The 24,239-nt window shown below is 50.5% G+C and overlaps 6 protein-coding genes across 6 annotated transcripts; 4 read left to right on the forward strand and 2 right to left on the reverse strand.

The window, feature by feature from the left end:
- Positions 1 to 6,334: 6,334 nt before the first annotated feature.
- MIND_00209800 (uncharacterized protein) lies at positions 6,335 to 6,819 on the forward strand (the record flags this gene model as incomplete). Its single annotated transcript, XM_037358993.1, has 4 exons — positions 6,335 to 6,506; positions 6,558 to 6,617; positions 6,664 to 6,726; positions 6,776 to 6,819. The coding sequence occupies 4 exons, from the start codon at positions 6,335 to 6,337 to the stop codon at positions 6,817 to 6,819; spliced, it is 339 nt and encodes a 112-aa protein (XP_037224088.1).
- A 3,794-nt stretch (positions 6,820 to 10,613) lies between these two features.
- MIND_00209900 (Carbohydrate esterase family 4 protein) lies at positions 10,614 to 11,971 on the forward strand (the record flags this gene model as incomplete). Its single annotated transcript, XM_037358994.1, has 10 exons — positions 10,614 to 10,853; positions 10,904 to 10,978; positions 11,032 to 11,206; positions 11,252 to 11,278; positions 11,329 to 11,376; positions 11,426 to 11,501; positions 11,549 to 11,652; positions 11,699 to 11,708; positions 11,759 to 11,879; positions 11,924 to 11,971. The coding sequence occupies 10 exons, from the start codon at positions 10,614 to 10,616 to the stop codon at positions 11,969 to 11,971; spliced, it is 924 nt and encodes a 307-aa protein (XP_037224089.1).
- A 467-nt stretch (positions 11,972 to 12,438) lies between these two features.
- Positions 12,439 to 13,968, reverse strand: MIND_00210000 (uncharacterized protein; the record flags this gene model as incomplete). Its single annotated transcript, XM_037358995.1, has 1 exon — positions 12,439 to 13,968. One exon carries the CDS (start codon positions 13,966 to 13,968, stop codon positions 12,439 to 12,441), a length of 1,530 nt encoding a protein of 509 aa, XP_037224090.1.
- A 2,849-nt stretch (positions 13,969 to 16,817) lies between these two features.
- On the forward strand, positions 16,818 to 17,838 carry MIND_00210100 (uncharacterized protein; the record flags this gene model as incomplete). The annotated part of the gene is made up of 3 exons (XM_037358996.1): positions 16,818 to 17,026; positions 17,078 to 17,124; positions 17,192 to 17,838. 3 exons carry the CDS (start codon positions 16,818 to 16,820, stop codon positions 17,836 to 17,838), a joined length of 903 nt encoding a protein of 300 aa, XP_037224091.1.
- Positions 17,839 to 18,058: 220 nt separating this feature from the next.
- On the reverse strand, positions 18,059 to 19,385 carry MIND_00210200 (Nitrilase-like protein; the record flags this gene model as incomplete). The annotated part of the gene is made up of 4 exons (XM_037358997.1): positions 18,059 to 18,165; positions 18,209 to 18,435; positions 18,492 to 18,809; positions 18,856 to 19,385. The coding sequence occupies 4 exons, from the start codon at positions 19,383 to 19,385 to the stop codon at positions 18,059 to 18,061; spliced, it is 1,182 nt and encodes a 393-aa protein (XP_037224092.1).
- Positions 19,386 to 19,754: 369 nt separating this feature from the next.
- On the forward strand, positions 19,755 to 23,974 carry MIND_00210300 (Pantothenate transporter Liz1; the record flags this gene model as incomplete). Its single annotated transcript, XM_037358998.1, has 27 exons — positions 19,755 to 19,877; positions 19,957 to 19,994; positions 20,054 to 20,076; positions 20,130 to 20,181; positions 20,229 to 20,307; positions 20,357 to 20,425; positions 20,473 to 20,583; positions 20,638 to 21,001; positions 21,048 to 21,125; positions 21,177 to 21,256; positions 21,305 to 21,384; positions 21,432 to 21,468; positions 21,518 to 21,605; positions 21,656 to 21,734; positions 21,783 to 21,802; positions 21,865 to 21,918; positions 21,968 to 22,098; positions 22,383 to 22,574; positions 22,631 to 22,800; positions 22,853 to 22,893; positions 22,944 to 23,002; positions 23,056 to 23,130; positions 23,177 to 23,270; positions 23,328 to 23,518; positions 23,569 to 23,682; positions 23,734 to 23,855; positions 23,911 to 23,974. 27 exons carry the CDS (start codon positions 19,755 to 19,757, stop codon positions 23,972 to 23,974), a joined length of 2,628 nt encoding a protein of 875 aa, XP_037224093.1.
- Positions 23,975 to 24,239: the final 265 nt, after the last annotated feature.

Here is a 24,239-nt window from a genome sequence, read left to right on the forward strand (position 1 = left end):
ATCCGATCTCCCCTCGAACAGGCGAACTTGACGAGTTCATCGAGGAAGGACTTGCCACAGGCCGTATTCGCCCTTCGAAATCTCCGATGGCCTCCCCCGTCTTCTTCGTTAAGAAAAAGGACGGAGGGCTTCGGTTTGTCCAGGACTACACCGCCCTCAACGCAATGACGATTAAGAACCGGTACCCCCTTCCGTTGATTAACGACCTTATCAACAGGCTCAAGGGCGCTCGTTACTTCACCAAACTCGATGTTCGCTGGGGTTTTAATAACGTCCGGATTAAAGAAGGAGACGAGTGGAAGGCGGCCTTTCGGACTAACCGAGGGTTGTTCGAACCTTTGGTGATGTATTTCGGCCTGACAAACTCCCCGCGACGTTCCAAACGATGATGAATGACATTTTCCAGGATCTCATTCTTTCAGGCGACATTATGATCTACCTCGACGACATCCTTATTGCACATTCGGACCTCCGCAAGCACCGCGAGATCGTCCGGGGAGGTCCTTCGGCGGCTCGAATGCACAAGTTGTACCTTCGCAAGGAAAAGTGCGACTTGAGAAATCGTCAATCGAGTACTTGGGGGTCATTATCTTGCACAACCATGTCGAAATGGACCCCGTTAAGGTCGCCGGAGTCTCCGCATGGCCTCCGCCCGAAAACAAGAAGGACGTTCAGCAGTTCCTGGGGTTTGCTACCACCTGTAGTTGTGCACATTTGACAACTGCACTGAGTGCACTGAGTCAACCTGGTGTCAAATCCACTAGCTCCACTGAGGCCTGAGTGCAGTTAGTGCATTTGTCTTCTGTTCCCCTATAAGACTGATCAAACTTTAATATAACATCAGTATTAATAATGATTATACTTAATAAATGAATGTTAAGTTCCTTTTCTTCAGGCCGAAGACCCGTTATATAATTTGGAAGACTATATATATAGAAAATAATTAATAATCCCAATTTGGACAGAAATGATGTAGCTGGTTACAATCATCAAAACTTTTGATGGCAATCAAAAATGTTTCCACATTGATGACATTATCTAGATGCCATCAATTCCATCATCAATTCCCATAATAGTAGTCTTAAATAAATAAAATAAGCCTTTGAAGGAATGTGACATATGTGACAAAAAGCCCTGCTCAGTGTATTTGACAACCGTTATGCTAGCTGTAGCTAGTTGCATTTGTAAAAATATAACGCCTATGGCTCTTGCTAATTTCTACCGCAGGTTCATTCGGGATTTCTCGGCCCTAGCGCAACCTCTCTTTGCGCTCACCAAGAAAGACCAGAAATGGACCTGGGGAGACGCCTGGCCGCCGCCTTTCAAGCCATCAAGGACGCGGTCGTATCAGAACCTGTCTTAGCGATCCCGGACGACTCTCGGCCTTTCCGACTTGAAGCAGACAGCTCAGATTATGCGACGGGGCGGTTCTTTCACAACAATCCGCCCCGGACGGGAAGTGGCACCCTGTAGCGTTCTATTCCAAAAGCTTAAATGATGTCCAGTGCAACTACAAGATTCACGACAAGGAGATGCTCGCGATCATCCCGCGCACTCGAGGAGTATCGGCATTTCCTCGAGGGCGCCGCGCATCCGGTTGAGATCTGGACTGACCATAAGAACTTGGAATACTTCCGAAAGGCGCAACACCTTAATCGTCGGCAAGCCCGATGGTCGTTGTACCTTTCCAGGTTTGACTTTACGCTGCACCACGTCCCAGGTCGCCAGATGGGCCATCCCGATGCTCTCTCCCGCCTGGCCTGACCACGGTATCTCCGACGACAACTCGGATGTCACCCTCTTACGCCCGAACTGTTCCACGTTCGCGCTTGAGGCCGTCACTGTCTCTGGGCCTGGCTCCGAACTTGTCCGCGACATCAAGGAAGCGCTATCCGGTGAGCCTGACCTAGAGGAACCCGTCGCACTTGCGGCTCGGCAACTCTTGAAGGTCCGAGGTCAAGCTCGGGGCCCCCGCTCATCGCGTTCGGACGAGTGGGCCGTCTCAGGCGACCTCCTGTACTTCCGCGGCAAGGTTGTAGTCCCCAAAGACAAAGACCTGAGGAGGCGCATTATAGAGCTCTGCCACAACACGTGTGTCGCCGGACATGCCGGGCGGTTCAAGACCCTGGAGTTGGTTTCGCGCAACTACTGGTGGCCACAGATGTCCCGCCATATCGGACGCTACGTCGCGACCTGCGACTTATGCTGTCGTACGAAGGCCCTCCGAAGGCTTCCGCACGGGGAGCTACATCCAACCGAAGTCCCCCGAGCGCTGGCACACCGTCACTGTGGACTTCATCGTCGAGCTCCCGAGGCCCATGGGTATGACGCGGTTATGGTAGTGGTTGACGCCCTCGGGAAACGCTCACTTCACCGAATGCCATACGACAATAGACGCGGTCGGAGCTGCCCGCTTGTACCATCGGAACGTCTGGAGACACCACGGAACCCCCGAGAAGTACATTTCGGACCGCGGTTCGCAGTTCATCGCTGACTTTACGCGCGAACTCTGGCGCTTAATTGGCGTCAAGCCGGCTACCTCTACGGCCTTACCACCCGCAGACCGACGGACAAACCGAACGCGTTAACCAGGAGCTCGAGCAGTACATCCGAATCTTCACCAACTACCAACAAGACGACTGGGACGAGCTTATCCCTGCTGCTGAGTTCGCCTATAACAACCACGTTCACTCCTCCACTCAACAGGTACCCTTTATGACGGACACTGGCCGGCTCCCCCGAATGAGTTTCGAGCCGGGCACCCGCTCAGAGTTGGAGTCAGTGAACGAGTTTCGCGATCGGATAGCGAACGGCATCTCCGAGGCGAAGGCCGCGCTCGTCAAAGCCAAAGACGAGTATAAACGGTACTACGATCGGAGACGATCGGACGCTCCGAATATTCAAGTTGGTGATAAGGTTTGGTTAGATGCCTCTGACATCAGAACAACTCAGCCCTCCGAGAAGTTCTCCCACAAGCGCCTCGGACCGTTTAAGGTGCTCGCAGAGGTTAGTAAAGGTGCCTACAAGCTCGACCTCCCCCCGCGTTACTCCAAGCTCCACCCCATCTTCCCCGTTGTTAAACTCGAGCTCGCTCAGGACGACCCCTTCAATGGACGACCCGGCTACGACGAACCGCCCCCCGAACTAGAGGACGGAGTCCCCGAGTGGGAAGTCGAGGAAATCTTGGATGCCAGGATAAGGTATAAGCGTCTTAACTACTTCGTCAGGTGGAAAGGCTACGATGCTTCGCACGACTCGTGGGTTCGGTTCGACCGTGTCTTCGCGCCAGACAAAATTGCGGACTTCTATCGGAGGTACCCAGGTACCGAACTATGCGTCGGGACGCCGCATTCAAAGGGGGGGGTGATGTCAGGGGAACCCCCGCTTCGGCCTCCTTCGGACCCTCCGAACGCATCCGAGGCGCATCCGACCGGCGCCCCCTCGGACGCTCCGACCCACCCCGACCATCGTCCACGGCCTCCTTCGCCCGCACAATCACCGATCCGTCAAGACCCTCCCAACGATCACCTTGGGACAGAGCCTGCGACGCCGCTCAGGCCTTCTGCGCTCTACGTCGGCAGTTACGGATGACCAGTATATAGTTGGCGCCCTAGCAGGCGGACCCTTAGAGTTTCTTCTCTTTGGATCCTCCCCTGCTAGGTCGGTCCCTCCGTGTATTTCCTGTAGTCTTATTCACGCTTTGGATCCTCCCCTGCTAGGCTTTTGTCGGAGTCTCCAGGGTTGCCCTTACAACAACTTTATATAAGGAGGGATAAGGCCGCAAGCGGCAGGTGCCGAACCTTACATAATAAGCCAGGGAAGACCGTGGCCAGCACCACGTGATATGACGTGGCTCGTCCCAAAAGGGTTATAGAAATGCACAGCCATTCCCGATATGGGGGGGCTGGTTTCAACATGATTCTATAGAGCCAAACCTTAGGTTCGGCAATAATATCTGAAAAACTGGATATGGTCCAAAGCCGACTCAAAAACGGGATTGCCCAGAGTTGTTTTCATTCACATTTTCCACATTCATCAGATCTCGATGTCTAGAAGATGTGTCAGTGTGAGATTGAACACCAGTATGAAGTCAAAGAGTGCGTACTTGGCGATGAGATGACTTGCCACCCCTTCAGGCACCATTGAGGCTTCTTTGTGCATTTGACTACCGGACAGCTGGTTAATGTGTGGTGTCTGGGGGACTCAGTAAGGATGATTTCAAGGCGAAAATGCCAACCGTTGATGAATGTGCGCAATGAAGCCCTTGACAGGAACAAGTTGCTTGCAATTTGGGACAGCACACACTAAGTGTTCGCGGTGCTGGAGGTTGATCTCTTCAAGCACAGATACACGGTACTGGATCCAGACTGTAATCGGGTCAGTGACGGTTTATACCATGGAGTCCTATATAACACCTTTGAATGTGATCAGCATTGAGCCGCGATCGAATACAGCTAAATTTTTTTGCATGGTAGGGGAAGAAACGACATTGCTAGTCCTTCTGCAATCAACATTCGCAAAACATTCTACCCTACAGAATCCGAGATGAGACGAACAAGGAAAGAAGCCTACGATACCGTTGACGATTGAGCATCTTGACTGTACTAGTATGAACCTGAGTGCGGTAGTCTGTCTCCCAAAGGGATAGCTCAATGGCATTCTGACAATGGTTAAGGGAGCATGCTACCGATTATGAACAAAAAATCCTTTCGAAGGATTGGCTGGTCTGTCTTCCGTTTTTCATACTCCAGTAATAGCTCGCTGAGATTCCGACGACAGATTGTTGATGTGCCTTGGCGATTGCATCCATTTGAGACGGCTACTGCTTGTTGGGGCTCGAGTTGTGCCTGTTTGACATCCTTTTTGAAGTAAATTGAGTGGCCGGAAGATTCATCTTGCATCCTGGGAAGCCAGAGACCAAAAGATTCAAGCGAGTCCGTCGTGGAAAGAAAGAGGTTGCGGCTACTGTAATTCATTAGTCTATTGCTACTCTGTTTGCGATCAATGCAGCTCACGAGGTCAAGGATTTCAAACAACCTCGTGAAGAGGTTAGAATCCATGTAGCAGTCTTTCCCAATCGTGCTTGCCGAGCAAAATCGAAGCCTGAATTTACAGACTGGCGGACGATTAGTGAGCTGTGAACAGGTCTGTCACAACAGTGAGAAGTCAAGAATGTGAATAAGGGGGGAGGAACTAACAGCACATCGCCCTTGCCCAAATATCCAGTTGATGTAGGCAGCATTGGTGAAATTTCCGCTGGCTTGCACAACGGGACATTCCGGAAACGGCACAGAGGTCCTTCGGGAAAGATTTCGGTGGGCAGCGGTCCAAATTGTTTGACGGTGGTTTTGAATGAAGTCACGACTCGGAAGAGAACGACACGTATCTTGAAGCTGAAGAAGGTCAAATGGGCTACACAAGGGTCTGGAATCGGATTGAGCCATGGGGTGGTATAAAGAGAGAACTGGCCTCTAAGAAAAGTTCGACTGGAATGTTGTCTGGAGGGGACGGTGTAAAAGCTGTGGGAATTGTTGCCCATGGTCGTTCAACGCTAGTTTATATGAGAGGTGGCGCAAAAGAACTTGAAATTCGGGGGGAACGTGGTTCTAATACAGAGTGAGAAGGAACAAGCTTGCCGCTTGCGCAATGAATTTCGACACCGTGACAGAGTAAAAGCAAAATGAACATGTGATCATGGGCTAAAACTCAGGCTTTTACTCGACAACCACCATTGACGGGTCCCCACCGACTCTGCCCTTCTTCGTGCGTGCGCTCTTGAGTCTTGGATAGCTTTCACTGGAGTCCAGGGCTCATAATTTATGTGTATCCAGGTTTAATCCTTCGGCAACTCGATCCTGGGTCCATCGTGTCGCCTGCACGTCTCAAAAGACGTTGGTGCAGATCTGAGTCTTGTCGATTCAAAGCGTCCTTCACCATCCTCATATTTTATCTCCTCCCAAACCTCTCCCTTCCAAATCTGCCTTTCCTGGTAGCCGTTCTTGTGGCTTGAGCTATCTCAAAAACTCACGGTGCGTGAACCTTTTATGACGAAACTTACCGTTCGATCCATCTCGTAGTCGTATTCGCTGGTGTTATGGCCATGACCAAATTGCGGAAGAGATTTTTTTTGTCAGTGGGTCGCTCCGGTTCCATTGATCCAGTGCCTCGATTTCTTCAGACAGTGCACATGTGGGATCAAAATCTCATCCAAACCTGACTAGTCGTGACATTGGCCATTGATCCTAACAGCCGTTTGATTCTCGAACGATGTACGACGATGTTACACTGAAAGGTGGTCACATATCTCCACGCACAGTCTACCACTACCACTATTATGAACAACCTTGACATTTCTGCTCTTCTTGCCGATGGTCAAGACGCCCAGCGCGTCGCTCGCACTGCGCTCGCTCTGGATGTTCTCTCCGACTCCGTCGAGGCTCGCCAATATCTCGAAGAATGGACGCCTTTTCTGACAAAGTTGACCAACAACAACCGGAAACTCGCTGGTGAGTAGCATTGATTCCTCCTCTTTCACATTGTTAACGACGCTGTCCTAGCTGCATTAGCAGCCCTTGAAGCTGCCGGAATTGCCAAGCGAGACGCAAACTCTTCCAATGGTTCGTTGGTGTATTGGATATATCGCCATTGCTCAGCTTTGCTCAGACGCCGACGGTACAGAAGAGACCTCGCCCGCAACCGATGATCCTGGTTTGTTGAGGAAGCAATGTTCGTCATTCAAGTTGTAATTTCTCTGCTTATCTGATGCAACTCCCAGCGCTTCGTTCCGCAACGCATTCTGGGAGAAGGGTTGGATATTGAGACGATTGTGCTATCCACATTTGTTGTAAATTTGAGTGTGATCTCATCAAACATTCTTGTTTCCTGCCACCACAAACTACGTTTCAATCCGTTCCATCTACACCGTGACTACCCGCTCGCGTATACTATGTTCAAAGCCTTGGCACAGTCCGTCCTCCCAACGAAGCGTTCTCGCCCCGATGACGACAACAACGAGTCGGAGCTTTTCTTGCCCGCCAAGAAGCTCAAGCTAGAATCGTCTCAGCCGGCAACTTCCGCAACCCCGCCATCCATGACCGTGGTCCTCAACGACATTACCGCACCGTGTATCATCACTGAGTCTGTCCGGCTCAATAAAGAGGCTCTCGCCGCGGTCCGCCTAATCGAGGATATTGGGAAGCGTCAAGCCGAACTCAAGGAAGCAGCGGGAGTCCATCATCGTTCAGCCATATTGCGAACTACAGACGAAGAACGGCAGGCTAGGATGCTCAAACGTGATGTGGCTGCTGCATTGGAGGAGGAGGCGAGGCTTAAGCGTTTGTTGAAGGAACATCTGGGACCAAGCTTTCGTGGATTTATTTCGTCTCTTGAGTTGGACGACACGCGACGCCGCCCCAAAGCCCCCAGATCGCTCAAGCATGCTTCGTTGGACAAGGTCAAAGGTGCCATTTCCGGGCCCATCATCAATACGACTGGCTTGGAGGCAACAGTTCACAGCGGGCGGGTACTATCGGATGATTGAATGAAGAAGATTATGCACGCCCTACAGAACGCCATTCTTTTGTTTCACTACGGACTGGAATACACTCTAGCACTACATGACCATCAATTTCTTCATCGTGACAACTACTGGCGTCTCTTGGTTGGCGCACGACGCCGTAAGCCCAGAGCCCAACGTCAAGGGGGACGCCTTCCTCTGGGAACTGCTTACCTGACCGTAACGACTGTGACCTAGGACAAAGAACTTGAATAGTCATCCCACCGCGACGGTCGCTAAATGCAAGGTATCACGGCTCCCCACATTCTCAATATACGCATGCGATAGCCAGTCAGGACAGTAATCCTTGCACTTCCGACCGTCCGTGGGCCCTCCTACTCTGGATACACCGGCTTTATTTGGTCGACGAGGGGATTCAAAGCCAATGACCCAGTCATCTGCCGTTTGACGAGTCAAACGACGAACAGAGCTGGAACCAAAAGGCCATAGCACCGCGTTCGTAATCGAATATAGTACCCCGGCCCACCATTGTAGGAGATGGGCTTCACCCCGTGCTTTGGAAGCTATTTAACGGAATGGTGGGGTGTTAACTGAAACACAGATGCTTCCCGAAATATGGAAGCCAAGGAGGATGTTTCGTGTTTCGTTGTTTCCAAATTACCGAATGAGCCCAAGCGCTTCCACTGGTTTCCCGTCGAGATCATGCATTACGCCCTTGTAGTATCCTCAAGTAGTAAAGCTTTAGAAAGTGCAGATCCGTCGAGATGTAGATCTTTTATTTCAAAGTTCTCTAAAACACACAAAATGACCTGCCTTCCCAGGCCGACTGAAGACCAAGCTCCTTTCAAGGGCGGCTGCATCGCTGCAGCCGAAACATTTCCTTCGTTCCACTGTCTCAAGAGTCACATACAAATAAGCACCGCCGCGGGGTCCAGATCTTTCGTATTCTCCTTGATCTCTTATCATGAACCTCTTGAAGTGATTCGATTCTTCGCTTCCGAGTCGTTCGTCTTCACGATAGCCAGAACTGATCCACTCACTAGGCCTCCACCAATAACCATTTCTCCTCGTTTGAGATCGGCAATCGTGACAGCTAGGCCAACATCCATCGACTGCTCTATCCCCCACGGTAAAAACGAGCCATCATAGACTACGAACCGGAGAGCCTCGGCGGCTGTTGAAGGGTGGCTTGCCCCAGCTTGCGGACATTTGCTGCGTTCAGATCCCTCGTTGGCAGAACCTCCACCAACACCGGTCGACCTTGGTCATCAGGCTGTTGGCAGAGGCTATGCTGGGTTTGGACGCAGTGATTATTGGAATGCTGAGCTCGCAGTGAGATTATTTTTCGACAGTTCGCGTACGAAGGTGGCAACTGGGTCCGATCCCCAGTTGTTGCGGGCGGGATGCCTATGTTTGCTCCTAAGATTTCGTTGGTTGAGGGTCGCGTTAACGAGCTCTCGCAGCTTGTTGTATTCAGCGCAAGCTTCATTTTTTGAAGTGATCCTGAGATGCTACCTGGATATGATGGTAACTTTGTTCGTCAGTGGGCGTGGTATGCCGCATGTTCGCTCTAGGCTCGAACCCTCCCCACCAACTTCGATTTCGTCGAGCATACTGCGTAAGCTTTGGGTTACAGTCCTTTCCTTTCCTTTCGTGACCGTGTTTGATCATTCGATAGATGGATTTATAACTTCTTTGGAATCGACCGCTGCGATAGCCAGGCGAAGATATACCTACCCCTGCCGCCGAACGAGCGATTTGCACTACAATCGGAGAGCCTCGACGGATGTTTAGCGGGCGGATTGCTCCGTTTTGAGCGACGGTAACGTCCGAGGGGTTGTCCGTCAGACAACTCAACGGACGGTACCGAAACTTGAGCGGCCCGAGACCGTCTTGCTGTCGTTCGTTCACGAAGGTGTCGGCTGGGTCCAATCCCCAGTTTGGCGATGGCGATCAGCTCTATGCATGCTCCACAGTTGGTCAAGGGAGGCGCTAATGAGCTCTATTGAGCTTGTTGTCTTGACGCCAGTTTGCCTCGCGCAAATTTACCCCATGACGCCGTCCGGTGTAAATCGTAACTTTGTTTAACGGTGGCATGGTCGGGTCGATTCTCGCTCTGGTCTTGAGCCCCGCAGACAGATCTCGTTCAACGTAGAGTTTTGGAACCAAATGCTATTGTTGTAACCATCAGACATTCGTGTGAGATAGCGTGAAGCTCTGAGTTCCTTATCGTCCTTCAAGTCCAAATTTGCCAGTTTGCACCACAATTTGTCAACGTTTCAAACGGAACATGACTAGCGGCAGTCCGAATAGGTAGACAGCTGATTTGAATGAGGTGGACGAAAGTAAGGTTGTGCTATGGCAAGTAAAGAGTTGAACAAAGCAGCGAAGTTGGAGTTGGCTTGAACGATAGTCGCGTGGAGTCTTGAATAGCAGGTATACGGTTGCGCATGGATAACGAAACAGGCATAGAGAGGTTTATGGGAAGGAAGCTGGGAGTTTATGAGTGAGAGGGGCAAAAACGCACTTTCAGATCGGTAAATCACCACAATACTTTGAGACAGTAATATCCACAAATCTGGGTGAGAATCGAGCTTGCTGCTGTCGTTGACTTGGAAGGCAGAGGAACTACTGGCAGTGTCGAAGCAAATGAAATCGTTGGTGACGGTTGTCAGCACATTTTGTCACATCCACTGGCAAGCACCAAGAACCCTTCGCTCCAGCCTGATCCGCCTCTCTAACTACTACTTACGCTCGTGTGCGACCAAGCCATTTACGATGTTTTTGAAGCGCGTTTATGCACGTCATGGCCAGTATTTACCTTCGGAAGTACCTGGTCCGGGCGGATTCTAGCTCGATCTTATCTTCGAGGACCTTGTGCCTCATTTGGCGGAAAACTCTAGAGTCTATGGTTTACTACCAATGTGGTTCAAGCTGTATGTGGAACCTTCGTCCCAGTCGTTTTTTAACCATCTTCCAACAGGCGGGCCATACTCTTTTCCAAGTACTGTACTAGTCTCATGTCTGACGCGGGCTCGTGGGCCTGGACAACACGTCTCGAGTTCTCTCATGGTGGTAGCACATGGATTCACTCTAGATGTGCTTCTTGTACGCAATTTCCCCTACACCAATCGCCTCTTCTTCGACCGCCCTAACCTTGATAAATAACGCGCAACGGCACCTGGTCTTACAAGTCAGCTCGCCTGTACTTGTCATGCAACTCGGACTTCTGATTGTCTCCTGCATTGCCGCCGCCTCGGCGGCGTCGACCCCAAACCCTCCCAGAGCCCAGGTTATCTTGTCTTGCACTGTTCCTGGAACTGTTGCCCTCACATTTGTTCGTCAATATACCTTCGTTATCCTTCCAGCTCATGGAAACCACTGCAGGATGACGGCCCTTACTTATACCAAGATGATATCAGCCAGATGCTCCTGAGCAAAGGCGCGAAAGGCACTTTTTTCGTCAGTGAGTCGCTCCGCATCTTGCAAAATTCCGCGCCATAAATTTCTCCTAGATGGTTACAATTGTTAGCGTCCCATGTGTCTCCTACTTTGGCTCAATTCATCTAGACGAGTGCATATATGGGACCAAAGTCGCCGCTCGATTGACGAGGACATATCAAGCCGGTCACCAAATCGCATCTCATACCTGGTCGCATCCTGACCTGACCGCCCTCAAGGCTGATGAGAGTACGCTGCCCATTCTTCCTGCTTTTCGATAATGAATCTCATCAGTCACCAACGAGTTCAACAAGACGGACAGTCAGTGCAATGACTATTCATCTACAAATCCAGTCTCACTTCCATCTCAGTTGCATTGGCCAAAATCCTGGGGATCACCAGTCCTTACCTCAGACCACGTTCGTGTTTATATGTCTCCTGGTCGCTTTTTTGTGACAAGAGTTGCAGCATATGGGAACTACAACAAGCTCGTCCGTCAGATTGCGTACCAATTCAACAAAACGCTGATTCTCTGGGATATGGAGTGCGTTTTCTCTCTTCATTCGTCAGGCCGTTGGTGACATGCATTAGCACTGAAGATTCTATTGGTGCTACCGTTGAACAGAGCCTCCAATATTACGACCAGTATATTGCCAACAACTCTGTCACCATTCCGCTGCAGCATGAGACTGAGAGTGCGTCTATTCTCCCTACTCGATGGTGGTTCTGATGATATGCAAGAAACCACCGCGTATGCTTCCTCTTTTTCTCCATTGTGCACAACATAAACGCGATTCTTAGTTATCAAGTGTTGCCCGCAGCTATCGATAAACTCCAGGCAGCTGGTCTCCGTCTTGTGACGCTTGCAGAGTGTCTGAACCAAACGATGTATACGTCGGAATTGGGACCCGGGACTCGAGACGTGAGTTTATTTGTTGACCTGGGACGTTAACTGAATCGGACCAGTCGAGTTGGTTCTGTCCAGAGGAGCGGAGCTCTTCAGTTGAAATTTAAAATTAACCACGATGCATTCAACTTGAAGCTTGAAGCGCCACATCGACGAAAAGTAAGAGGTGGTGACTGAAGAGAAAATCGTCATAGTTTTTGTAGCGGATATGTAGTGACCAAAAATGTCAGAAAAATAAAATATCAATTCTCCCTGTATATTACCGACCCTCTAGACTTCTTTTTTGATACAATATCGAGTAAAATGGTCATTTTTTTAGATTCGGTATTATTTATCAAAACAAAGATACGATGATGGTACACATAGGAACAAGATCGACGGAGGATTTTGGATACGCTAACCCAAAGTCGGGTCAACAAGCTGCATTTCACTTCCATTTGTGGCACCATTACTATCAGCCGCCGCTGCAACGTTATCGCACCTGCGATCTGGTCGACGAGAATTGCGTCCCCGACAGTCCATCTTGCCACAGTCCATACACGGGTTCGGACAGAAATGACGACCGCCTTTTCCCTTACAAGTCTGGGATCCACATTTGCAGCAATGGCGCGGGGCGCGTGGTTTTGGAGATGCTGAATCTGACATGGGAGAGCCGCCAGGTGGTCTGACCGAGAGGAGAGGAGAGCCTGGAGTAGAGCCAAAGTTCATTGTATGGGCGTGAGGCGGGGGGTATTGGATGGGGATGACCCGAATCATCGAATGGATAAGGTCGTTTGCGTTGGTGTTGGGCAGGGTCATATGGTACCATTCCTTGGTAGAAAGGCAGGGCAGTCACTGGTCGAAATTGAGTCGGAGGAAGACCGTTTATGGGAGGTGGTGGGATGGCTGAGCTGCCGGCGACGACAGAGTTAGCTGTCCATGCATCGTGATATGCTTGTGTGGCTGGCGATGCGGCTGGTGGGAGTTGTTGGGGTTGCTGCGGTAGAGTGGTCGCTGTCGTGGGCGACTCCGCTGCTGTTTCGCCGAACGCGTCTTCTTCTGGCTCCACTTCTGGCTCTTCATCTTCATCTTCCTTTTTGGGTGGCGGCGCAACAACGGAAGAAATGAGGGGCTTTGGTATATCCTGCACCCCATGCTGGACGGTACGAACGAGCTGTAAGATTATGTCCTTTGAAAGCCCCGATTTAAGGCCACCCATCACGAGATTCCACAAAGCCCTCGAAACCCCCCGCGCCTGCCAACTCCACACATCGGCTCCAACACCAAGATCGCCAGCCATTAGACGAGCGGGAAACTCGCGTTCAAGTAGCTCTGGTAGAGCGGCGCGGACAGAAGAGTCGGTGCTGGCAAAAGCATGACCAGCTGGCTCACAAACATAGCTGCAGCCAATCACGAAGAATGGGCCACTAAGATCGTGGATCGTGAGCGGTCCCGAGCGAATGCGACCTCGTTGGACAAGTGGTGCGGAACATGTCGGGCAGGGGATGCCATTGAAAACAAGTGGAAGTGGGTCCCAATAGAGGAAACGATGTGAAGATGGTACCCGGGCACCGCCAGTCCCAGCTGATGCGGTAAGCGAGAAGTAAGCGGGGGAAGAGGGGAGCCAGAAGGTTTTCAGTATGGAGTAGAGAGACGGAATGGGTTGGGCAGTTGACGCGCTTGTCGACGGTTGTTGGCTCGGCTGCTGCGATAGCGAGACCAAGTGGGATTTGAACGCATCTTCAAGCGATGGGCCTGCATTCGATGGAGGATTCGGGATGTCCAACGTTGTTAACAACACGTGCAAGAAATCGTCTGGTCTTGACGCAGCCATCTCTATCCACTCCCCCCGCTCTTTCCGTGGCCTTCCTACGGGTCTCTTGGGGGCATCTGGGTCGCGTGGTGGTCGAGGGGCCGTTGGTCGTTTATCTTTGTCGATAACGCCGGCAGCTTCCAACGCAAGCGTTGACTTGTTCTTCGAACCTTTTGGTCTTCCGCGTTTACGAGGTGTTGGCGTTTGGGGCTCTTCTGTCGTTGTTGTAACGGGTGGAATGACACCATTGGGAGGCTGGGGGTCCGCAGGCGTCGGGAGGACGACGGGATAAGGAGGCGCTTCTGCCGCCATATCTCAGATAACTGCAAAGAACATCATCATGCTTGTCCAGAATTGAGAAAAAAAACTTGCAATGTCCGGTTAACCAGGTAGTTATCGCTGAAGGTAAGTGCGAAAGATGGGGTTTGACACTTATCTTCAAATTTTCCTGCTCACAGCATTTTGCCTGTTTTAGAGGTAATAGTGCCATATTGGGTAATTGTCATCAGAAGGTCAACTCATTTTCACTCCAAATCATCCTGATTCCTACCATAGCAGGTTGTCAACCTCCGGATGTCAAGAGCGTCCTGCGCAAGTCCTGCGTCGTCAATTCCTTGCCAATGAACGCTTGTTTCTCTCCGGCGGCTATAATAATCGGAATGTCATTTGCGTTGAAAATATTCTCGCACACAATCGTCAAAACCGTGCTTAAGTATTACGCTTGTAATTGACTCAGTCACTCGGGAGATTCAAAAGCGACACGGAACGACCTCGCTCTCAACGGTCTGGCCTCGATGTAACCGCCCTCCAAGTGACTGAAGGCCGCCGCGAAGCAATGAAGTAGCAATAACTTGAAGCAGCGGCGAACTTGCTCTTGACTTGCAACAGATGAACACGAAGTTGCGTACAGAACATCGTCTCTGATACGCCCTCGGACCTCCACCTATCTCGCTTCTCTATCGCGACAGAGATGCCTGAAGAGCAAGTACTTCTACACAGCTGAATTTGTCTCATGACTTGTGCCCATCTTGAACTGTTCAGTGGTGACTTCGCTTGTGGACCAGGTCCCCATATCATCTTCCCATTATGCATATGAACGCTTGATTTCGGTCAAGTTTCTTTCTTCTTGACGCTTCCGTCGATCACCATGAGCTGGTGCTATTGTCTTCAGAGAGAACCTTTCTGACAGAACACCCTTATCGCTCCACTGGCCTGCTCATCGACGAGGGAATAGTCCAGGGCACTTGCGGAGTTGCCGTTGGGATTCACGGCTGAAGAATGCGGAATCCGCTACCAATCCATGCTACAAACCTTAAATATTCAACCTTCTGGTGTGGCGTATGTCCTCATGCAGGTCGGTTACACGGCTGCGAGGCCTCCCAAGGCCCAAAATTAATCCTATCAACCTTCGAACGATCGGAAATTCGTCTATTGACTGCATATTGGACCACCGATTAAATCAGCGGGTACTCGCGGACAATCTCATAACCAGCTCCAACCTCTACCCAAGCACAACATTTTATCGACGGAACATTGATTAAGTTGGTGAGGGAAGGGAAAAATGGGCGACCCTTGAGTGAGGGGTGCGAATTTTTTTTGTATTCTACGCAGTTCCAAGGTTCCACAAAATTAACCACTAGCAAAATGAGAAACGAAGCACATGCTACTGACATGTTTGTGGGAGTTTTTTTTCTCTCTCTACGCGCATTTAAGTATGATTGCGCGGCTTTTCCGCCGCGGCACGGTGTGACGGATCACATGCCTGCGAGGGCGTGACGTTTTGAGTCTTTTCTCTTTCCGACCTTGCACCGAAGTCTACGAGCACAAGGATACACAAGCGCCGAGAGGACTATTTTCTCAAAACCCGGAATACTTAACGCCTGCCTCCACCTATGGCAACTGACACGAAATCAGGGTTGTTCAAGTTGACAGAATCAAGAAGCTTCAAGCTTTTCCCAGTCCCACCTAGGTGGAGACCGGCGCCCATAGCACCCACAGGATACTCCCTTTATCGATATGATCGCGAAGCAGCACTTACCTCGAACCTGTAGAACGTAGACCGAGTCCCCGTCGGACGGCGATAAAATTAAGGTCTATTCCTCTGAAAGGCAACTCGAATGAACAGCTGCTGGGAATATCAGCAATAATAACTCTTCGGCCCTGCTCACTTTGACTCTTCACTCCCTTGGCTTCCGAACCCCGCCGACAGCGAGCATAGAATATCCATTGGTACACCACACCACCAGCCCGCCGTTATTTTCAAGGTGTGTGGGGCGAACGAGAAATGACGCACTAATTCGTTTTGTTCAAAGAATACATCGTCGAAACTAAGCACTTGCCAAGGCCTATAACTGGTCTATATGTCACTTCTCGCCCCAGCAAGGTATTATTATATCGCCGTCCTCCCCAATATTATACCAACCTTCAAATTCACAGACCATCTCCGCACGCTTCATCCATGCCGATCTATGAAAGACCGCCCCACGACCGGAATCTCCGTGTGTCTTCCTGTTGAATGCTGCAGGTATTTCGACGCTGTTGTAACTAGCTGCATCAGCTTCTTCGAAAACTTAAAGGATCAGGGCAAACAACTACCTGCCTAATTGGCTGAGTTCTTGGCTGCTTCTCCATGATGTGCCTTCTGGTACGTCAATTGCCTGTGCCACTAACGAATGTTGCTAATATTTGTGAACAGTATATCCAGCCCACAAACATACCAAGTGGATAGAATAGGATTTAGCTCTCTGACAGTTGTCTCAAAGACGGGATCTGTCGAGTGCATTGGCCACGCGATTATCTGGACAGCTAAGGCACCATTCTGAAGAGCGTCCAAGTCTACGTTCACGCATGGACACACAACCGCTCGCGCTCTGCGACGTCAAGGCCCTTTTCTACAAGAACACCGTCATTCAAAGATTTCATGCGAACCAACAGCCTCCGAAAGCGGTCAAGAGATCTTGAGATCACTCGCGTATCGGCAAAAACATTTATGACAGCGGTGGTTTGCCAATGGCTCGACGAGTTCCATTTACCATCCTGTTGTTTCGCACGTCAACCAACGCAAACACTCTATAAAATTGACATACGGCCAGGCTAGATGACTTGCGGAACCGGGTTCACTCATTCTTTGCGATATCGTCTTCAACTAGTTTGAATCCGCCATGCCCTGCTCCCGACCAACTGGCACTGGTCGGACGCGTCGCTATCGCCAGCAGCCCCAGCCACATATCTGCCCTTTGTGCAAGAAGCATTTTTCGACTGGCGGCCATCTCAAGCGACACGTTCAGATCCATTCTGGCCAGCGCAACTTTCCATGCACCATTCCTGGGTGCGAGACGCGTTGTTCTAGAGCGGATAATCTACAGCAGCAGTACGCACTCTATTGCCTCGATTTAATGTTTTTATTGACGCTTTACGCCAGTATAAAAACGCATTCTCCGTCTTATGTTCCACGCAAGGCGCCAAAGGGTGCGCCAAAGAGGGTTCGAAATCGAGGCAAGGCGGTTAAACGGGGATGCGATCGCTAGCGCTCCAGACTTGGCTTTCGGTTTTTCCAGTGCATCCTCTTCGTCCTCGACACGCGACTCCCCACGGCCATCCACTTGGTCGTCTTACTCGCAGTCGTCTGCCGAGTACTCCCCACCGCCAACTACTCCACCTTCGTTTACTTTTCCCTCCTCGATGCCAACTCGTCCCGTAGTCCAGGTACCGGAAATACCCGGCTTTCCGCTCCTTCCGCTTGAACCTGTGGAGTTGTTCAGACCCAAATTGTTGCTGGTCGAAAACAGCAATATTACCACGCAAATGCAACCATCCTCGGCCGTCGAGACTTTCCTATCAGCGACATTCCCTCCCTATCCTCACCTCGAACTTGTACATCCAATTCCTCGAGCATCCCAGCCACGTTCTACCCTGTTGGACCTGGAGGACTCCGTACAATATGAGTCCGTTCAGACTCCGGCAACCGATCCAAACTTGGAGCCAGATTTCAACGCTTTTCAAGACTTGCTCGCATACCCTACTTTTTTAGCCTCCGAATCGTCTTTGGCAGGCAATCTGGAGGCTATGTTGGTGGACCACGGCTGGCCGCACCAGTTTCCGATGGTCGACCTTGCTAATACCTCCTACCCGCGACACCCGGGGACGAACGGGAACGAGATGTACCAGGATTTCCTCGGATAAACCCTTTTCTTCTTCAACTTGGCATATACACAACTTCATTCATACAAAAGTCATCAACCATCGCTGCATTCTACGTTATCGCTCACTTAGCCTAATCTACATATCTATCTTTGCTTTATTGTGCATGTAAAATACTGCATACGGTCTAGTCCCACCTTCCCCTCCCATTGCTACAAGGACTTGGTGTCGCCGAATTCATCATGCTGGTTCGGTCGAATTCTCAGATACGGATAAACCGATGTAAGATTCGCAGGTAGGTGAACGTGAACCTAGCTCTAGTCACCGTTCGCCTATAAACTGGAGTGATCTGATACCCTCGCAGCAACACTACCTCTCAGTTATTCCCAGTCACATAACGCTCATCGCTCACCCTTCCCCTTGCCTTCCTCTGTTGCGGCCAGGGCTTTGTCTAGTTGCCTCTCTCTATAGCCAAGCAGTGCTTTGAGGGAGTTCCACACTGATGTAAACAGGGTTTCAGGTGAAAGCGAATGCCGTCTCGAAATTGTGGCAAGCGGAGCTTGAAGAGCGTTGGCCCCAACTACCCCATAGACATCGTCCCTCTTCTGGATTTCGAGCGGAATTTGCTCTCGAACACCTCTGAGATAGAATGAGCTCTATCAGGCACCGAAAATTGTCAGTTTTGAAATACGCACTCAACGCGGGCTTGGTCTACGTCCACCAGCATGAACTGCGGAGGAAGCGGTTTGCTTGAGTCATCTACATCGTCGATTGATGGTAACCTTCCGAGAGGGGTGCCCCAAGGATCGAAGGCTAATGCCTCGCCCCAAGAAGAACGGTTTGGATTATGAGCGCCTGCCTGTGCGGCAGCAACAACATACACTTGATAGCTGATTGCAATAGAGCGGACGAGAGCCGCCCAATGAGCACGGCCCGTGGGAACCGTGAAGGCGGACGGAATGGCGATAATGTCAGCGCCCTTGCGCCGCAGTATAATGTGTAGTTCGGGGAATCTGAATGGCTTTTAGTGCAGGGCAACGAGAATCGACTGCGACGGACCGAATGTCGTAGCATATTTCCAAGCCTAGCTTGCCAATACTCCCAAGCGACACGGGTTCCGCAATAGTGTCTCCAGGGATGATTTTGAGATGTTCGCCAGTTCTCTTGCTTGGACCGGGTACGGCCGAATCTTCTGATTTTAATTGGATGTCGAAGAGATGCAGTTTGCGGTAGAACGAAGCAATCTCGCCGTCCGGCCCAATGACAATGTGCGTGTTGAACACCCGTTCGCTCCCCGGCTCCTCCTTCTTAGCTTCCTCTGGCGTTGGGAGCTCGTGAATCCCGACACTGATGAAGACGCCGAGTTCTTTGGCGGTAGCACGCAGCGCAGAGGTGTAGGTGTGAGTGGACAGCGGCTCAGCCAGCAAATAGGCCTCGTGGTTGGTGAGGCTGATGTAGTCCGACGCTTCCGGGAGAAAGACAGCTTTGGCACCGGCGGCAGCCGCGTCGCGGACAACTTGCATGGAGATGGAGATGTTGTGCGCAACACTGTTTGTCGAGCATATCTGCCCGACCGCGACGAGCACCATGAGCGTCGATTACAAGGTAACACCGGGCCGAAGTAGCAATCGTTTGGTCGCACGTGACGTCGCGACTATTGGTTACCTGCCTCCACCCTATTCGTGTCTGGCTCTTTATCTATTTCAACAACTCAAGCATTGGGCGAATGCTCTTGCGTCGCTACTGTAACGCTGGCCCTTTCCCCAGTGTGCGGTGGGTTCCTGAAAATCTTCGAGTGTTGTCTCGTTATCTTGCGCGATAATGGCCTATGGGCGAACCACTTATCATCGTGGCACCCAACAAAGAAGCTCTACCAACAGTCTTCCACACACTCAAAGTATTTATAAGCGAAATCTCGTCAAAGAAGACGCGGAGAAGCTTTCTGTCAGTCAACGAGGATGGCGGCGATGGAGCCCTTGGGCCTCCGGACACGATTTCGTTCGTTCATTTGGGACTCGGACAGTCATCTCAAGTCTCCCGAGGAACGTAAATTCCTTCGCAAGCTTGATTTTGGCATCTTGGTATGTTAAACCCGCTTTCATTTGTCTACCCCTCGTCGCACGCTTTCATGTTGTTCAAAATTCCCTGAAAAATGCATAGACAGTGTCCTGTTTGGGCTGGCTCTTGAAGTATCTTGAGTGAGTCTCTGTTCGTTCATATCGGTCATACAGTCTTGACTGATCTTGGCCTGTTCCAGCCAAAGCAACCTCGCAAACGCGTGTAATACTCCTAACACCGTACTAAGGCTTGATATGTGCTTACTCGGAGCGCAGACATTTCCGGTATGAAGGAGGACTTGCATATCATGGGAAATGAATACACATTGTAAGCGCACTAGTATTGCATCTTCAAATCGTTCACAAGATTTGTAGTATGGGAACGTGCTATGTTATCGCTTACGCCCTTGGACAAATCCCATCAACACTAGTCATCCAGAAAATCCGACCCTCAGTGCGTGAAATTGTAGTCACTTCGACATCATAAAACTCATTTCAACCAGTATTACCTCGCGTTTTGTGAGATCGGCTGGGGTATATGGACGTTTGCACAAGCTGGAGCCACTAGTTCTGTGAGTTCGTCTTCGTGTAATCCAGCCTGAAGCTCAACTACGACCAGCAACAAATGTATGCTTTTAGGTTTATGATCGGCCTGTTCGAGTCTGCGTTCTTTCCGTCCTTGTTATACCTTATGGGGAGCTGGTACACAAAGACTGAGCTCGCCAAACGCGTAAATATACTACTTTTGCTTCATTCACCACCACCATTGAAAGCTAAGTCTTAGATTGCGATATTCCATCTCACTGGCTCTATTGGTACTGCCATGTCCGGCTATCTCCAAGCCGCAATTTATAGAAACCTCGACGGGCATGCAGGCTTGGCAGGTTGGCGGTCCGCTTTCATTGTTCGCATCATGTGCATTTTTAAATCGCCCAACAGCTGGCTGTATATTGTGTGTGGCTGCATGACAGTGCCCTGTGGTTTTCTCCTCCTCTTTTTTCTCCCCGATGTTCCTGCCAACTCTCGCGCCTGGTACCTCACCGAAAAAGAGAAGGCGTTCGCTCTTGAACGCGTGATCAAACATGGGAAGGGCCAGCCCACAGGCAAAATCGATTTGGCACTTCTGAAAAGGACGTTCTCGCGTTGGCGTTAGTCTTGCTCTTGAACTCGAACTTTATTGACAAAGATTACCAGATTGGTATTGGTTCGTCCTTGGCTATGTGCTGTATGGCTCCTCTTGCGCTGCGACCGGATATTTCGGCATTTGGTTGAGTACGCCAAGCTTACTAGATCTTCTGCGGCACACTGAGGTTGATATTCTAGAGGCGGAGCACTTCAGCGTCACCCAAAGAAACGTCATTCCTAGCTGCGGCTCTCTGATCAACATTGTTGCCATCTTCATGGTGCCAGCGCCAATGTACGATTTGAATCCGAGCTGATTAGATCGATAGTGGGGCTTCCTCTCCGATCTCACGGGAAGTCGTTTCTTGTGGGTTTTCATACCCCTTACATACGGATTAATTCCCAATGGGTGAGTTAGCGGTTCCCGGTCCGCTTCGTAACTTATTGAACAACTAGAATTCTTGCCGTCTGGCCGCCGTCCATCAAGCTGAAGGTGCCTGATTATGCTGATGAGGGTTCACTATTGACCATCTAGCCTTTAGGAATTCGCTTTCCTCACGGGTGGCGTGCAACTTATGACTGCCGTATTCTACACATGGGCAAACGAAGTGTGTAAAGAGGACAACGAAGGTACGCCGATGCTTTTTTTTCTTAGCATTGCATTCCGATCTAGGCCTTAGAGAGAGCGCTGGTGTTATCGAGTATGAATGGCCTCCAATATGCTGTTGCTGCTTGGCTACCCATTGTTATCTTTCCTCAGTGAGTTGAACTCCTGCCTTTTATCTTATCGCTGACATCGGCATCTAGGACCGAAGCCCCGACATTCCGTGAGCACTAAATTTTTTAGAAATTTGCAGCTGAGCTGACTGTACTTACACGATCCACATAGGTAAAGGATTCCCAGGGACATTCGGGCTAGTTATAGCTGCTCTCGTCGTTATCGGTTTGTGTACTCTTATGTCGTGGGGAAAAGACTGAAGAGCAGCTTTTAGTAATGATCAAACTATTGGTGGACCGCGACGAGCGACGCGATCTGGCGCGGGCATCCGTCGGAGACGAGGAGACGGAGGCAGGCCAACAACGGACTAGTGGCCAAGAAGTCGACATGAAATCGAAAGAGGATGTGCCTGATGGTCTAGGCGTTGCAGTGCTGGAGAAGTGAAGATTGTTCAAGATGGTTTTAACGTAGTCAATCAACGCATGTGCTTCTGCTATTGGTCCGCGAAAGAGTGAACAGTCCAGACTCCGTATCTTGAAGCAGCGAATGAGGAGGACCGTCTAGACCTGCAGTCCAAAATTGCCATTCTAAGCTGATGACATCAATTCTAGACACATCGACTTGTCGAGAACATCGATCATGGGCGGAGGCGCAGGCCTTCCGAAACCTCGCTTGGAGCGTTATAAAAGACTCTCTGGGCGTATGGACAACCTCAACCAACCCCACAACAACAACCAATGGCCTCACCCATACCTACAACCCAAACAGCGGCCGTCGTCCCAACCAGCGCGGCTGCCATCCAAATCCGCACCGACCATCCTGTGAAGGCACAAGCTGAACTCGCCCCGGGAGAGTGTCTTGTCAAGCTGCATTGCACGGGAGTACGCACCCTTTTCTTTCTTCTTCCTGGCGACTTTTTGACGCGCTTTCCCCCAAGGTATGCCATACCGATCTTCATGCCGCCATGGGCGACTGGCCGGTCCCCCCAAAAACACCACTCGTCGGTGGACATGAAGGCGTGGGCACCATCGTCGCGATAGGAAATAACACGACACACTCGCCAGTCAAGGTCGGCGACCGTGTTGGCATCAAGTGGCTCGCAGACTCGTTCGTTCTTTTCTCTTGCCTCGCCATGGATCGAGCTGATTTCCTGTATCAGGTGTCTCAACTGCGAACAGTGCCGCAAAGGTCGCGAACAAAGTACGCTACAGCCTGAATTGAGCTCTCTGTTTCCTCATTATTGTTGCTAGACTGCCCCAACGCGAAGCTCAGTGGATACACCGTTGATGGAACATTCCAGCAATACGTTGTGCGCATAATTCCCTCCCTTGATATTTCACTTCGCTCAGTATTCATTATCAGGTCTCCTACGTCAACCACGTTACGCCAATCCCCGAAGGGTTCGACAGTAATGCTGCTGCTTCCATTCTTTGCGCTGTAAATCCATCTCTCCGATTTCATACCCCGATTGATGACTCTGCAGGGTGTTACCGTTTACCGCGCGATCAAGTACAGCCAAACAACACCTGGCGATTGGATTGTACTTCCTGGTGCCGGAGGTGGACTGGGTCATCTTGGTATGTCATATATTTCCATCCAAACCCGCAATATTTTTGTGTTAATCCTCTATTTAGCTATCCAATACGCTAAAGTTGCCGGCCTTCGAGTTATTGCTGTCGATACTGGCGCCGACAAGAAAGAACTGTGCCTCTCTCTTGGTGCCGACAAATGGGTCGATTTTAAGGAGAGCAAAGACATTGTGGCGGAGATTTTGGCCATAACAGACGGGCTTGGCGCGCATTCTGCAGTCGTGACGACGGCTAGTGTGAGTTGGCGATTGCCTCTTAAGAGATCTTATACTTATTTTCGGTATAGAGCTCTGGCTACCAACAGGCGATCGAGTATCTGCGGAGTGGAGGAACTCTCATGGCGGTGGGTTTGCCAGGCAAGGCAGCGCTCGAAGCCTCGATTTTCTTCACCGTCTTCAAAGTACGTGGTATCAGGTCACTTTTCTCGCCTGGCTGACAAATGTCCGCACAGAGTATCAGCATTCTCGGCTCTTACGTGGGCAACCGACAAGACGCGACTGAGGCAGTCGAAATCGCTGCCCGCGGCCAGGTCAAATGCAGTTTCGCGTTGAAGCACCTGGCGGATCTATCTGAGTACGTGCTTTTACTTGCTCACGTCTATTCTCGATGCTTAATACGTTTGATTAAGGGTCTACGAAGGACTCACGAATGGCACTGTTGCTGGCCGGATAATTCTTGAGATGCCCAACTAAGTAGTGCGGCGATATGGGCGACGAAAGGGAACTAATGTAGAACTTGGTGTATAGTAGTAGTTCGTTATATTCTGTTGTATTACTGCTTTCTCTTCAAAAGGATTGCATCACAAGTTGGCGACGACAGAGTCTAACAATAAGTTACCCAGTGGGTTTCACAACTTTTACTTGCGCAAGAACTGCGCTAAAATGTTGAGGACAGAAGGAAACCCCAGCTTGCATTGATCTAGACGACTACAGTATGTTTACAGGAAATTAAAAGCAG

This window comes from Mycena indigotica (assembly GCF_014461135.1).
Source record: "Mycena indigotica strain 171206Taipei chromosome Unknown Mind.scaff0002, whole genome shotgun sequence".
Taxonomy (NCBI): domain Eukaryota; kingdom Fungi; phylum Basidiomycota; class Agaricomycetes; order Agaricales; family Mycenaceae; genus Mycena; species Mycena indigotica.